At 38.8% G+C, this 15,039-nt stretch overlaps 1 protein-coding gene and 1 pseudogene across 1 annotated transcript; both read right to left on the minus strand.

The window, feature by feature from the left end:
* Window positions 1-4,834: 4,834 nt before the first annotated feature.
* Window positions 4,835-5,796, minus strand: LOC126954902 (heterogeneous nuclear ribonucleoprotein A1-like; annotated as a pseudogene).
* A 5,379-nt stretch (window positions 5,797-11,175) lies between these two features.
* On the minus strand, window positions 11,176-13,679 carry LOC126954911 (growth-regulated alpha protein-like). Its single transcript, XM_050790965.1, has 4 exons — window positions 13,355-13,679; window positions 13,133-13,256; window positions 12,936-13,019; window positions 11,176-12,124 (listed from the first exon to the last, which is right to left on the minus strand). Exons 1-4 carry the CDS (start codon window positions 13,455-13,457, stop codon window positions 11,971-11,973), a joined length of 465 nt encoding a protein of 154 aa, XP_050646922.1. The 5' UTR covers window positions 13,458-13,679; the 3' UTR covers window positions 11,176-11,970.
* Window positions 13,680-15,039: the final 1,360 nt, after the last annotated feature.

The following is a 15,039-nucleotide window of genomic DNA, read 5'->3' on the forward strand; positions in this document are numbered from 1 at the left end:
AGAACAGCGAGGCTAGAAAAATATATAAAAATTGATGATGGGTGAAAACACAAAACTGCCATTAGAAGTAGATGCATAATTGTCTATGTAGAAAATGCACAATAATTTACACTACTAGAATACTGATGAATACAAAAATTAGATACAAAATCAGAAAATACAGTGTTCAAGACACTATTTACAATAGTGGCCAAATACAAAAGTCTCTAGAAACAAGTTAAACAACGTACAAGGAGAAACTTTTTTTAATATTAAAGACCTCAATTTATGGGCTATATCATAAAATGTTAATATTTTAACCATGCATCAACTATCCTGAAACTGATCTATTACATCAGTACAGCTTAACTCAAAAGTTACATATTGAAGAAGTAATTCTAAGGTGTATATCAAAGAACTGAGAAGAGATCAGTGACTCCTAAAGAAGAAAAACAATGTTGGGAGACTTGTCTTTTCAGTTATCAAGAAATTTTATAATAATATAGTGGTTAGGATAGTATAGCACTCATGTAGATATGACATATTGACCAATGAGAAAAAAAAGTCTAGAAACAACCTATGCATATAAGAAATCTTGATTTATGACAGATTGAAAAATGATTAACATTTCGACACATGATACTGCACCAATTTGTAATCCATATGAAAATTAAAATTAAACTTCTACCTCACATTATAGAGAAAAATTCTGAGTAGATTAAAGTTCTAAGTAAGAAAGACAAATCTACTTAATTTTTAGAACACAATGTAGAATATTTTACAATTCTGAGATGAGATTAACCATAAGAGAAAAAATCATATTATAGAAAATTCACTTTAAAGCACACTGCAGAGACAACTTTGTGCCACATATATAAGTGACAAATGATTATCATCCAAAATATTTTTAAAACTTTTATGAAAACACTAATAGCACAACAGAACAAGTGGATAAAAGAAACAGAAGTTTCACAGAGGACCAATTACAAATGGTTCATAAATGTGAAAAGATATTCACCTTCATTTATAATAAGGAAAAAGTAAATTAAAATTACTATATGATACCATTATATAGTCATTTAGTAACAGTTTTAAAAGTCTGACGATTTCAAGGGATGGCCAGTGGGTGGAGAAAAAGAAACTTTCATAAATTGCTTGTGGGTGTGGTAAATGAGTACAATCATTTTGAAAACAATTTTGTATGATTTTGTAAACTTGAATATATGCATGCCATATGAGCCAGTAATTCCACCCCTACATATATATCCTAAAATATCTCTAGGACTTATATACCTAGGGCCCAGCACAAAAAATGTTGAGAGCTATACTACTAACACTAGAAGAACTGTAAGCAACTCAAATGTCCACACAGCAGTGGACCAGAGAAGTATTTGTGTTGCCACAAAACGTAATAGCAGTCACTGATTGAAATAAACCATCCTATATGAAATTCACAAATAAATTCCTAAATGACAAAATTAGGTCATATCTATATATCTATGTAGCAGCAGCTCATTTTTCCAAAGTTCAAAGCAAATAAAATTAATAATCAATTATTTAGGATTTTACTTATAGTTATTTCGCACTAATATAAGTGGGAATGACTGACACTGAGTTCAAGTTAAGGGTTAAGGTGCAAGGAGTGTGACAGGAAAGGAGAAAGATGAGATTTGGAGTGGGTGCCGAGAGTACTTCCAGTATCCTGCTAATGTTCTTATCTTAAACATGGAAATGGGCATAATGGTTTATTCTGTTACTCTTCCCAAACCATTGTGTGTGTGAATATATGTATGTATGCACATGCAAATAGTATACATATGCATATATATGCTTTATACAATCTTTAATATTAAATATTATTTTTATAAAGCATCTATTAATGTTTTTATATAGTATATGTTTCTATACAATCTTATACATCTATGACATATTGTGCAATTTAAAAAACTTTGTAAGCCTGCTACATTATATTGCAACGTTTGAATGTTCCTTGTCCAAGTATATAAAAGACTTCCCAATAATCTAGGATGATCAAAGTATTTTTAATGCTAGTCATGTGTCATTGCTTATTATACATGTTCATTGACTTCAAAAATCAATCTACACATTTTAGTTTATGCCCTACTTATGCTCCAATGTCAGATACTTTTTTTTGAGGCAGTTACTAGAATGGAATCTTGAAGATGGTAATTTTTTTCTTTACCATTTAAGAATAATGCCCAAACCATTGGTCTCCTATATTGTTAGTCTGGTAAATTTTGCAAGCACTTCAGCTCTGAAAACTACTACTAGAGACTATTATTTTTCCCTCATGATTCCTACTTACATTATTTCTTTTCAGCTATAGCAAGAAGTTTCAAGTATCAACTGGACATTTTTAATGAGTATAGAAAAAATTTTTTAAAATCTTATTCCAAATATATTATATTGAAACTCTCAGCTCTCACAATCATCAGCTATGTGAGGTAAATACGGCAAAATCTGAATGAAAATAAAGACAGCCATATTGCCTAACCCTTAATTTACTATTTCAAATCAATGTAGCTGGCCACAATATTGGATTAAGAATTCAACATTAATAGAAATAGTCATGGAGAAATCACAGAATACCAATTATTTGCCAATATCATAATCAATATGAATTTATTGAGCTGCTACTATGAAATAGTGTTAGGCATAAAAGAGCAAATATCCACTCCTTGAAGTTTTAATGGCAATCAAAACCATAATTACATAAGTATAAAAAAACTGCTTCAGTCCAACAAAAATTTATCAGTATAATAATTAGGTGTAAGATTTCAGTTGAATGCAATAATTCCATCTGCTAACTAACACCAAAATAAACACCCTAGATTGACTTGAAATAATATTACTACCATCATCTACCCCTTACTCTTCAGAAAGAGAAGTACAGACCCTGTAATCAGAATTTCAAGTTAAATAAATTTGCTCTGCATCTATCTGGGCTTCTTTGACACTTGACAAACTGCATGCGTGTCCCAGTTTAATTTTAGATATTTCACAGCTTTTGTTATGCTTAAAGTAAAAAAAAAAAAAAAAATCTCTTTAGACCTGGTTTCTCTTTTATGTAATGTTAAATACATAAAAGAAAAGGATAAACTTTGTAAGGGCAGATAGCCAAAGAATGTGAGATCTCAGTAGGCATTTCTGATTTCAGACCTTGGTACGCTCAGGACTATAGTGTTTCTCACCCACCACAATCTCAAGAGCAGTTTTGTTGTCTTCTCCCTTTTCATTGAAGAATGAAAGGAGAAACTTATCAAAGTGATGTTTGTCAGTTACAAGCTAATAAGAAAGTAGAATTTAGTTTTCCAGTTTATTTGGGAGGAATGGAGATTGTACAATGTAATAAATCTGTTGATAAAGATATGAACTTTTTGCCTTTTTATTTCCTGGAGGTGGAACTACGCAATTTTGAAGACTCCGATGACATCTGCAGTTAATGATTATTTAAAATATGCTCTCATGAGAAAGTCTGTATCTTTTTAAAATCCTAGTTAGTAGAAATTAATATGCTTTAACTTATGTTTTCATTTTATGTCAATTTGAATGATCATATTTAAGGTATTAATGGAATCTGCCATCTATTGATAAGCTATTAAGAAAACAGAGTTCAGAATAAATGAACTTATTGCAGTCAGGAGCAGTATGTTCAGCTTCACAGCTCTTAAAACTGAATTACTGAAAATGGAGTATGAACTCAAATTCTCTTTATTGTTCTGTTAAATGACCTTGGTTACATCACACTGAACACATTTTTTCCTTTATCAAAATATGAAACCCTTTAAAGGAATAATTAATAGAATTGTAGATACAGTGCCACTTTATACATAGCTTCAAAAATCGGAGTATCTCATTTGCTTTCATGGGGAAGATATCACTGCGTTGTATTTAAAAAATGCATAAAAGCTCAGCATACAGAGAAAAAGCTGAAGGACATTGCAAACAGAAGCATACTCCAAGAGGTAAAGTTTTGAGACAGAAAATGGCATATGAAGGAAAAGTCTCAACATATAATAGGATTGAATGACTTTTTAACATTCCACTGCTTGCTGACTTCTTGGTTTTTATGCCAAGCAAAAACTCAATGAATCAGAAACACTGTTCAGACACACTATCAAATTTTTTTTTTTTTTTTTTTGAGATGGAGTCTCGCTCTGTCGCCCAGGCTGGAGTGCAGTGGCGCAATCTCGCCTGCAAGCTACGCCTCCCGGGTTCATGCCATTCTCCTGCCTCAGCCTCCCAATTAGCTGGGACTACAGGCGCCCGCCACCGCGCCTGGCTAATTTTTTGTATTTTTAGTAGAGACGGGGTTTCACTGTGTTAGCCCAGGATCAGATACTATCTTAATCTTTAGTCATTATTTAGTCAATAATCTTTGAGTCATTATTCTCTGTGCACAAGGTAGAGATGATCAAATTATGTGTTATGATAGTAGAAAATAAGTATACAAACATGAGATAAAAATGTTTTAAAAAGTAGTATGTAACTTCATATTAATTTAGGATTTTTTTTAAAAAAAGACATTTATTCAGCATCAGGGTCAGACTATTACATTTAGCTATCAACAGCATGGGTGCAAAAAAAAAAATCTACATTAAAACCTTTGGTTGGAATGCTTTACACTTTGAACAGAACAGCAACTAAAATAACCTGTTATACAATTAGTCACAAATACAGTCCTATTTTTGCCCATACACATGAGTATTTGTCTAAAACCTGTCTTCTTTGTAACAGCTAGGCCCTGCCACTGCTGTGCTTGGCTGAGTTCACAAATCTGAAGCTTCCCTGTCAATTCTCTGGCTCTCCTCTTCTGCTAAGCTTTGTTCCCTAATTAAAATCTTCTGCCACTGCCATAGCTACTGCTGCTACTGGAACCACCATAGCCACCTTGATTTTGTGCTTTGGCAAAGTATTGGCCTGCACCACTACAGGGGCCAGAGCTTCCACCTCCAAAGTTTCCTCCCTTCATGGGTCCAAAATTTGAAGACTGATTGTTGTAATTGCCAAAATCATTGTAGCTTCCACCACCTCCAAAATTGCTTCCATCATTACTAAATCCATTATAGCTGTCCCCACTGACACCATATCCACAACCACCATGGCTGCCACCAAAGCCACTATGACCACTGAAATTTCCTCCACAACCAAAGTTGTCATCTCCACCAAAACCACCTCCATGACCACCACCAACGTTTCCAGAACCACTTCGCCTCTTTGGCTAGAGGAAGCACTAGCCATCTCTTGCTTTGACAAGACTATCCTAGCTTCACAGTTGTGGCCATTCACAGTGTGGTATTTCTGAATGACAATCTTATCCACGGAGTCATCGTCATCAAAGGTAACAAAGGCAAAGCCCCTTTTCTTGCCACTGCCTTGATCAGTCATGATTTCAATCACTTCAATTTTCCCATACTGTTCAAAATAATCTCTTAGGTGATGTTCTTCACTGTCTTCTTTAATGCCACCAACAAATATCTTTTTCACAGATAAGTGGGCACCTGGTCTTTGAGAATCTTCTCTTGAGACAGCTCTCTTTGGTTCCATGACTCTTCTATACACCTTGTGTGGCCTTGCATTCATGGCTGCATCCACCTTCTCTATAGTGGCATAAGTGACAAACCCAAAGCCCCTGGAGTGTTTGGTGTTTGAATCTCACATTACTGCATAGTCCATGAGCATTCCCCGTTGCTCAAAATGGCTCCTCAGGCTCTCATCTGCTGTTTCAAAGCTCAACTCTCCAATGAAGAGCTTCCTCAGCTGTTTGGGTTATTTAGGAGACTCTGACTTAGACATAATGGCAGGATGAAGAGAGACTGTAGCGATGCTTCTTCGGTGGCACCCACGGGCTGATTTAGGAGTTAATGGCAGTTATTGTAGAATTTGCCAAAAAGATTGTGATTAGGTTTTCAAATACAGGTATCTATTTTGAGAAGTTTGACCCAATGTCGGATTGATAATAGGTTTAATATATTTAACTGGTAATGAATTGTAGACTCTTTAAATTCCAAGATTGTCAGATTCTCAGGTTTGTTTCAAATAACTTACTGCATAACCATGATCTTCAGCTGCTCTAAGGACAATATAAATTTTTAAATCACATTAAATACTCCATTAGAACTACCTTATATCTCCTTTCTCAAAAATAATTGCTTATTCTGACAGGTACTAATAACAAAAATGAGTGACTGAGGCAAATATCTCAATCAATCAAGGTTTATTAAGCCAGCTTTAGGGCACTGATATATTAAGAGTTTGGATACTTGTCCCCCCAGATCTCATGTTGAAATGCAATCCCCAGTGTTGGAGGTGGGACCTGGTGGGTGTAGTTTGGGTCATTGGGGCAGATTCTTCATAGCTTGGTGCTTTTCTCACAAAAGTGAGTGAGTTGTCCTGAGATTTTGCTGTTTAAAAGTGTGTGGTATATTCTCACTTGCTTCCTTTCTTGCTCCCACTCTCACCGTGAGGTATGTTGGGTCCCCCTTTGCCTTCTACCATGATTGTAAGCTTCCTGAGGCTCATGATTGTAAGCCTCCTGAGGCTTCCTTACCAAAAGTAAATGCCAGCATCATGCATCTTGTGTATTCATCGTTGTTGTGAGCCAATTTAATGTATTTTCTTTATAAATTACCCAGTCTCTGATATTTCTTTACAACAATGCAAGAATGGGGCAACAAGGTGTGGTCAGGAAAAGCAAAAGTGACAAACATCCAAAGATATTTTTAAGGGGTTTAGTATTTATGCATTTACTTAAACAGGGGAAGGCATGTAGGAAGAATGGCAGGTAGGCAGTACGGCAAACGGTTACATTATCGTGAGACTTTAGTTAGTGCCCAGTAAATCTACATTTTGCATAAGATAAGGGGAATGTTTGAAGAAAAAAAAATAGTAAAGGAAGAATCAATTATGCAAACATTTCTGGGGAGGTGGGGGAAAGATCAGTCTCCTCTTGTCTTTGTTCTTCACTTGGGAACATAAGCTTGTAATCTACATTATCAGTGTGGAATCTGTGGACTTGAAACAGACTTTAGTTTTAGACCTGAGACCTTTTACCTTTCTGTGGAGATCTGGCTAATGCATTATGTTGGTAATAGTTACTCATTTGAAAGAATGTGTTGCATGACTCAGCTTCCAGGCCTTACTTTCATTTTGGCATAAGGAGTTTGGGGGTCTTGAGATTTTTTAAAAATTTTCCTTCAGACACTATAAATAGTAGTAATAACAACCATTTGCAGAGTATTGCTTTGTACCAGTACTACTCTATATACTTTTTGTGAATTAACTTGAAACCTTACAACAACCCTACAAGTGTTATTTTTATTTTACAGATGAGGAAATTCAAACTTAGAGGAGGGAAGTCATTTGGCAAGGTCACAAGACGTGGTAGAGATTTTTATTCCGCACTTATTCCATGCTCATTCCAAGCATGTTTGGCTATGATGTCCATACATTTCCTCTGGTCCACACTGCAGTGGTTATAGTGAAGGGTCAGAGAAGAATCCTGAGAAGCAGAAGGAAGCCATGGCTCTAGAATATGCACAAAAACAACTATGCTTGGTGGTTCATGTCATCATTTTTTGCAAGACTCCTGGATTAACGTTCAAAATCTTGACTCTCTTTCTTGTTTTGTATTTGGATAGTTCTGTCCGGGGAGTAGATTAAGTGGACTTGTATTTGTTTCTTGCCTACAGAGCAGATGTCTATGTTCTCTGACTTGCTACTATGAGACCAGGTCCACTTGATTTGTTTGCCACTCCCTAGATCATCCTATGTTTCCCCATCAGACTATTGAAAGTAAAAGGCACATCCCAGTCACCTGTCACTATCAGTCTCAAGGCAGAGGATAAAATATTTCCACAGGGATACCAGACACCCAGCTAAAGAAAAGGCCCCAGATGTGGGCTTGTGGACTTAGAATTGGTATAGCCACATACGCCTTTGTCCCGGTCTTTATGGGAAACCTAGTACAAATGAACTCCTGTCTTATAACTTTGATATTCCAGCAGAGGAAACATTGCCCAATCCTGCTATTGCAGAAGCTCCATCTCTCTATCTCTCACATCCCACCAGTTTCTGGAAATCTCTAACAGGAGATTTCAGGATAATTCTCAAATAAGGAATCATAATAACAGAGTGGGGTCATCCATCATTCCTCTTTTTCTCTTGTAGTTTATTTGCTCCAAAAGTCTCAGGTACTGTTGACATTGTTGCTTGCCTCTCAGAGTCACATGTCATGCTGTATCACACTGCTCTAAGACTGATCTTTAAATGCAGATAACATCTGTTTTCTGCCCTCATGATCTGGTACCATTCCCTCAAATACCCCTATCTGCCACCCGCCCCCTTGGTGTCCTAAATGGAGGTCTGCCTTGCACTCCAAATTTTCACAGAGAATTTAATGTGGTATTCACTCTTGCTGTTACTGCTTGCTCCAATAATACATTGATATAAATGAGAGTGGGATCGAGTACCAAAGATAAACACATTGATCCAGGGACCCTCTCAAAGTTTTCCACCCAAACCTTCTTCTTGGTCTTCTGGTAATTCATGCCTTCCCTCCAGTTATGTAATGAATCTTTTTTGGTTTGGTTTGAAGCTCTCCAGTCTGGAGAAAATACCTAAGTCTTCTTTTCTTTAATTTAGAAACATTAACAATAGTTGCATTTATTGAAAACTAGCCAGAGCTGGCATCATTTTGGTTCCTCCCACAATTTCAGACTTCTTTTCCCTAATATGTACATGTTTTTTAGCCTATAAAATGTGCTTCGAACGCTGACTTTCAAAACCCTGTGGTAGGTTGAATAATGGCCCCCTCAAGATGTCATTGTCCTAATCCCCAGAACCAATAAATATATCACCTTATATTGTAAAAAGGACTTTGCAGAAATGATGAAATTAACAATATTGCAATGAGAATTTTATCCCTAATTATCCTGAGTGGGCCAGATATCATCACAATGTTGTTATAGAAAAGATGCAGGAGGTATTAGAGTTAGACAGAAGGCAATGTCACAGAACAAAGGGACAGAAAGAAAGATGTGAAGAAGCTATGCATTGGAGATGCAGGGAGATGCAGAAAGGAAACCATAAGGCAAGGAATGTAGACAGCCTTCGAAGCTAGAAAGATCAAAGAAACACATTCTCCCCTAGGACCTCCAGAACAAACCAGCCTGTGGACACTTTGACTTTAGCTCAGTGAAACTGATTTTTGTTCTTTTGGTCTCCCAAACAGTAAGACAATAAATTTATATTGTTTTTAGGTACTAAATTTGTGATCATTTTTTCCAGCAGCATTAAGAAACGAATACACTGCATCCATCTTCAATCAAACTGCTCCCTCTTTGTTCCAGAAATTCCAAAGCCACTACCATCTCTCAGGCACTGCTTAGCTCTTTGCATACATAATTATAATGCATAAATTTAGTAACAACTACAAAAAGGTATAGCATTTTTAATACAATGAGAAAATAAAGTTTAATCAAGAAACTTAACCTCAAGATCACACAAGAGGTGTTACAACTGGACTCTATTCCCTGATCCATCAATTATTCATAGCCTATGTTCTTAATCACCATGTGAACTGACTGCATCTTCTTTCTTCTTTCCATACATCATTAATGAAGTCTATGTTGGGTTTTTAACCATATTTTAAAATTTAAAATTTACACAGAGGGGATTCTGGATCCCAGGCAGATTTCCTACTAAATACCTCTCATTAAGTGTGTCAAGCCTCCTGCTTGCCTTGGGCCTTACCCCTGAGGTGATGCAATGAAAGTCACATCTATTGTCTCGCACACTGGGACACATCCTTCATAGGGTAAGGAGAGGAATAGATGTTTCCTTCTGCTTGTAAAGGAGAAGCAAGAAGTTGTCTCACTACCCTCCTGAAAGGGTCTTCATGGAATACAATGAGCTGGAGCCCTAACTCCAACCCTTTAGGATGTAAATATCTTTCCCCTAGAACCTAGTAGCCCTCTGGTCTTCACTTTGTGTGTCCTACTGATGTCTTTAGGTTCTGTGGGCTTCATCTCTTTTGATATGTAAATAGTTAGGAAGATGGCATTCCACTCTCCCCAGCACTTTAGGGCTTAATCTAGGGACCAAGTCCTGGATGTAACCTTTGGGTTTTCTTGGGGGAGATGAGAGATATTTCATTATTCTTTTGGATCCATCCACTAACTAGAAAAAATGACTACAGATTTAATTCTCATGGTCTAAGAATAGAAAAAGACTTTTCACAAGAACACTGAGGAATCCAAGGAAGTTTTATTTCCCACAGCCTAAAACATACGTCACTGAGTTAAGGACAAGTTGGTAATGGCATTTACAGAGCTTCCAGAATGGTTCACATTTGTTTGTTGCTGTACAATTTAAAAATTGTTTTTCCATCTCATCTTTTGTATTCTGAGAACATAACATTGGGGTTACATAGAGACCATTATACTCACTTTTCAGGGTTGGAAATAGAGTCTGTAATCGTTTCCTGACTACAGTTACCCAGCTGCTTAGGACAAGCCTGCACTTGCTCCCAGGCACCAACCTAGGCCCCTTCCCTCTGCTGCAGGCAATAAACTAGGGCTCAGGAGTCCAGGGACATGTGCTGAATCAGAAACACACACACACACACACACACACAAACACACACACACACACAAAACCTTGCTCTCCCCTCCTCCACCAATTTGTCTCCTTTTTGGGTTTGGAAGGTGTTCTTTCCCAGAAGACTCAGATCTTTCCCTAACATGAGATGACAGCCTTTGTTCCTAATGTGGAGTCTAGGTACTCTCCTGCCATTCTGGGGCAATTTGAATTCAAATTTATAGGCTTAGAAAACGTTTAAACCATTATTACACCTGTAAAGAACTGGATCTGCGTTCAATTCAGTAATTATTATCTCTCTATTAAGGTTGGAAAATGAAACCTTTCTCAACTAGACCTTTACACATGTAAAGTACTCAGGCACTCACATTTTCTTTTTCTTTTTTCCATTGCACAAATTGCTTGAGTTCTAAAGAAGAATCCACTTTACTGTAAGGTAGCTCCCAGCTTCATTAAGAAAAAAAATGCATAATCGGAAAACCATTAACAGCTTAATTTGAATGAGAGCTCTTTTAAAAATATCTATTAAAATTGGAAAAATTTTAAAGATGTAAAATTGAATAATAGGTTGGTTGTAGTGAAACAAGATGGATATTTTATATAAAACATGTATTTTAAAGGTGGGGATCTGCCTTTGAAAAAGCATCAAATATGCTTTCTTGAACAAGAGAGAAACAAGGGAAATGCTGCCTAGTGGCAACTGTCCAGTGGACCTGAGCCATGGTCTGTTGTAAAGTCCTACCATCTTGAGTACTCAAGAAAAACGAAAGGTTGAAAAGTATGAAACAAAACTAGGCATGATATTTTTGGAAAGGTTTTATTTTCATGGTTTTCTTCTGTTAAAATACATCGATAAATAAACTGTATTATTCCAAATCATAGAGGAACATTACATAATTAATACAAAACAAAGCATCATGTCTCACAAGGAAGACATAAAATATCCAAAGGATAATTAGAACATTGTAGTTTTTATAGCTTCAACATCAGAAATCTTGACAGTTTTGATAAATAACAACTGACATTCTTCTAAACAGTTACAAAAATAGATGGGACATACATGCATTTATCTTAACAGTGATCTGACTATTGGCTTGGATCCCCACTATTTATTTTTAGCTGCTATCACAATGTCTGGCATGATGTGATCTCTTTCCCACCATTTAATTAATGGAGAACATGTAAAATCCATCATCGTCAAGTTAGATGACAGTAAAGACTGAACTTTGGTTTAACACAAAAATACCTTTCAAAATGACAGTACAGTGAATTACCAAACACATTCATATTTTTCAATATCAGAAAGAACCTTAATAGACAAGCTTTGAAAAATACATACATACATACATATATAAATAATTAGAAGTACCTTCATAAGAAGCAGTTAAACACATTAAACACAGTCCAAGTGTGCCCAGGAGCTAATTGTTTTTCTTCTTTCACTTTGATTCCTCTAAGAATAGACTCCTTTAGGAATTGTAGCGGATATGCTTTCTCCTTCTCTCTAGGTCCGTTAGCGTTGCCACTGTGATGAAAAAATGCTGTTAGTAGGTACTCAGGAAACTGATCCCACAGACCATTTTTCCCACCTTAGATCCTTACCTTCTAGGGTTTTTCAAACGTGATCGTTCCTCCTAGCCCACACTAAGTGGTTATTACTTGTAGGAAAGTTGTTCTGTGTAGCCAAATAAAGCCCCAGGCTCTGGGATGCTATTTAACTAGAAATAGTGGACCTGTGGTCATAACTGTATTATTTGCTTCAAAAAGTGAAACAAGGGTTATACATAGGTTAAAAATCTACATGCATGACCTCACCTAAGGTTCACAGCAAACGTTTTGAAGTAGCTATTATTGTTTTCAGATTTTGTTAAGACTCAGGATACTGACAGGTAGAGCCCAGACATGAACTACTCATGAGGGTCTGACTGGAAAGTCTCTACTTTTCACCAGGGAGAGTTAAGAGTCCCACTGTGCCCCAAATCAGGGGGGTTCACTTTTCAGGTCTGATGCCCATGAGGGAGTGAGACAAACATCCTGAAATAGGTAGGAGGCATTTTAGCATCATTAGCCAAATTCACATAATCTTAGAGAAAGGCACATTTACCCTCACTTATTTCAGTAGGGGTTAGGCCCGGGAATGGAGGGCACTGAAATACTGAAATACCCTCTGGCACCAGAGCAGATTAATAACCTTAATGGCAACTTTAACTGTGAAAATAATAATCACATTTCTAGTCCTTCAACTAACCCCTGGGTTTCCCTTATTTTATTTTTGGGGGCCAGATGCCAGTATTTCTGACCAACGGCCCCAGTCGCCTGTGTACATGCAAACTCACCTGTTCAGCATCTTTTGCATGATTTTCTGAACCATGGGTGCTGTGGGGTTGAGACACACTTTCTGCCCATTCTTGAGTGCAGCTCTGCAGAGGGAAGGGAATCTCCTGAGGCAGGAGGTCGGGCTGGGGACAGGGTTGGGGCAGCAGGAGGGTCTGGGACGCGGGCGGTGGCAGCGGTAGCGCAGCGCGGGACTTACATGACTTCGGTTTGGGCGCAGTGGGGTCCAGGGAACTTCACGTTCACACTTCGGATGTTCTTGGGGTGAATTCCCTGCAGGGTCTGCAAGCACTGGCAGCGCAGTTCAGTGACCACGGGTGCTCCTACGGAAGAAGAGACTCGCTGGCTGAGCGGGACTGTTGGCGCGGGGCGTCACCCCAGCCGTGTCTCGCCCCGGGGACCCCAGGGCGCCGGGACCCACCTGCCGCGCGCCGGCAGGTGGCCACCAGGAGCACGAGCAGCAGCAGCGCCACCCGCAGGAGCCGGGGAGGGCCGGGGACAGCGTGGGGTGCGGCGCAGGCCATTAGGCTCAGAACGCTGGTCGAGCGGCGGTGCGAGGAGCAGGGGAACTGACAGGAAGGTGCCTGCAGCCCAGGCTCTGTGGCTGCGCGAGATCGGTGAACCGTTTTAATGCATGGTTGGGGCTGAAAAGTCTGCAACCCCCGGGTCAGGGAAATTCTCGGAGCTCCAGGTCGATCCCGAGTACGGAAGAAAAGGGCTGGCCCTGCCCCCTGGGTGGTGGGTGGTGGGTGGTGGGCGGTGGCTGGTTACCCACTGGTGCCGCCTCCCCGGTTCGCCTTCCAGAGTAACTCCCGTGGACTGTGGGATATTCGCTTCTGCTCCAAATCCCTGGAAGGGCATTGAGTCCACCTCGCTGGAAATACCGCCTGCGGGGAAGGACCTTGGAAAGGGAGGAGAGTAAGAGCTGGGACGGATCCCTGAGAACCACAACAAGGGAGTCACGAACTCTTTAGAAGACAGTGATAACTACTTAGTTAATAGGGTTGGGATGCGGGATTTAAGAGAAATTAAGGAGGGCCTAGAAGGCTAGATTTTGTTTGGCTAGCTATCTTCTAGATATCGTATTCTCTATCTAATTAACCTCTCTCTGTATTCAGTCTCTGCTTTTCGGTTTAGCATATTTCACATATATCTGAAATCAATGCTCCCTGTAAAAATACAGCAGCCATCATGTCAGATTCCAGAGAAGAATGTTCTGCTTGTTCCTTGTGTTGCATATTCTCTAATCACACATGGAATATCTTGTTTACGTTTTCCATTTGGTGGCAACAGATTATCAGTCAAAAGTCGAATTCAGTGTTAGTTTCAGTGGAAGCCCAGGCTGTAACATGACCTCTTTTTTTCCTATCCTGCATAACTTCCTTCTTCCCTCTGAAATACTGGGACTTCCAAAAGTTCCTAGAGATCTCCTTCTCCCCCTACCAGAGGTTCAGATTTGATATATGACATAATGGAATTGGCTATCACTCTGAAGCTGGGCACTGGCTGTCACTCCCATATGTCGCAGATTTGATCTATGACATGAGGGACTTGCTGGGTCCGGCAGCCTCATGGACTATTTCTGGTTCTCTGTCTTTGGACGGCACAGCACATGACACTGGGATGTGGGTACCTGGTGTGCAAGCACTCTTCCCACTGAAGCAGCAGATATCCGTTCAGATGAAATACGAACACCAGATCCCACATAGAGGCACGTTCCATTTACTATCAGACTCTCTGGTATTTGATGTTGGACCTGCTTTCTCTGGAAACATAGGCATTGCCGCTTTCTGATCATGAATTTCAGCCTTTTAACCTGACGCCTCTATCACTTTTTCTACAGTTTTAGAGAATTTATTTTGATTCATCATCAGGTTTTAGAGGGCTTTAGTGTGAATCTCCAAGTCAGTTTCAGACATCTCTGAGACATGGAGTAAAACAGAGAGAAGAGAGGAGAAAGGAATGGCCTCTGCCTAGAGTGCAGAGCTCTGCACAGCCTAGTTCAAAGCATAAGAGCCCTTGCCCCTAGCCAAACACAGGGCAATACAACTTGGCTGCCTGCATTTAGTTGCAGAGCATCACCTGCAGATTATTTAACCTCTGTGT

The sequence above is a fragment of the Macaca thibetana genome, chromosome 5 (genome assembly GCF_024542745.1).
Source record: "Macaca thibetana thibetana isolate TM-01 chromosome 5, ASM2454274v1, whole genome shotgun sequence".
NCBI classification, from domain to species: Eukaryota; Metazoa; Chordata; class Mammalia; order Primates; family Cercopithecidae; genus Macaca; species Macaca thibetana.

What these genes read in the sequence shown, in the direction of transcription:
- LOC126954911 (XM_050790965.1), bottom strand. Translation starts at nt 13,457, where the DNA reads ATGGCCTGCGCCGCACCCCACGCTGTCCCCGGCCCTCCCCGGCTCCTG. An exon ending in CACCTGCCGGCGCGCGGCAG is followed by an intron (nt 13,257 to 13,354) that starts GTGGGTCCCGGC and finishes CTTCTTCCGTAG; the next exon opens with GAGCACCCGTGGTCACTGAA. An exon ending in TGCGCCCAAACCGAAGTCAT is followed by an intron (nt 13,020 to 13,132) that starts GTAAGTCCCGCG and finishes TTCCCTCTGCAG; the next exon opens with AGCTGCACTCAAGAATGGGC.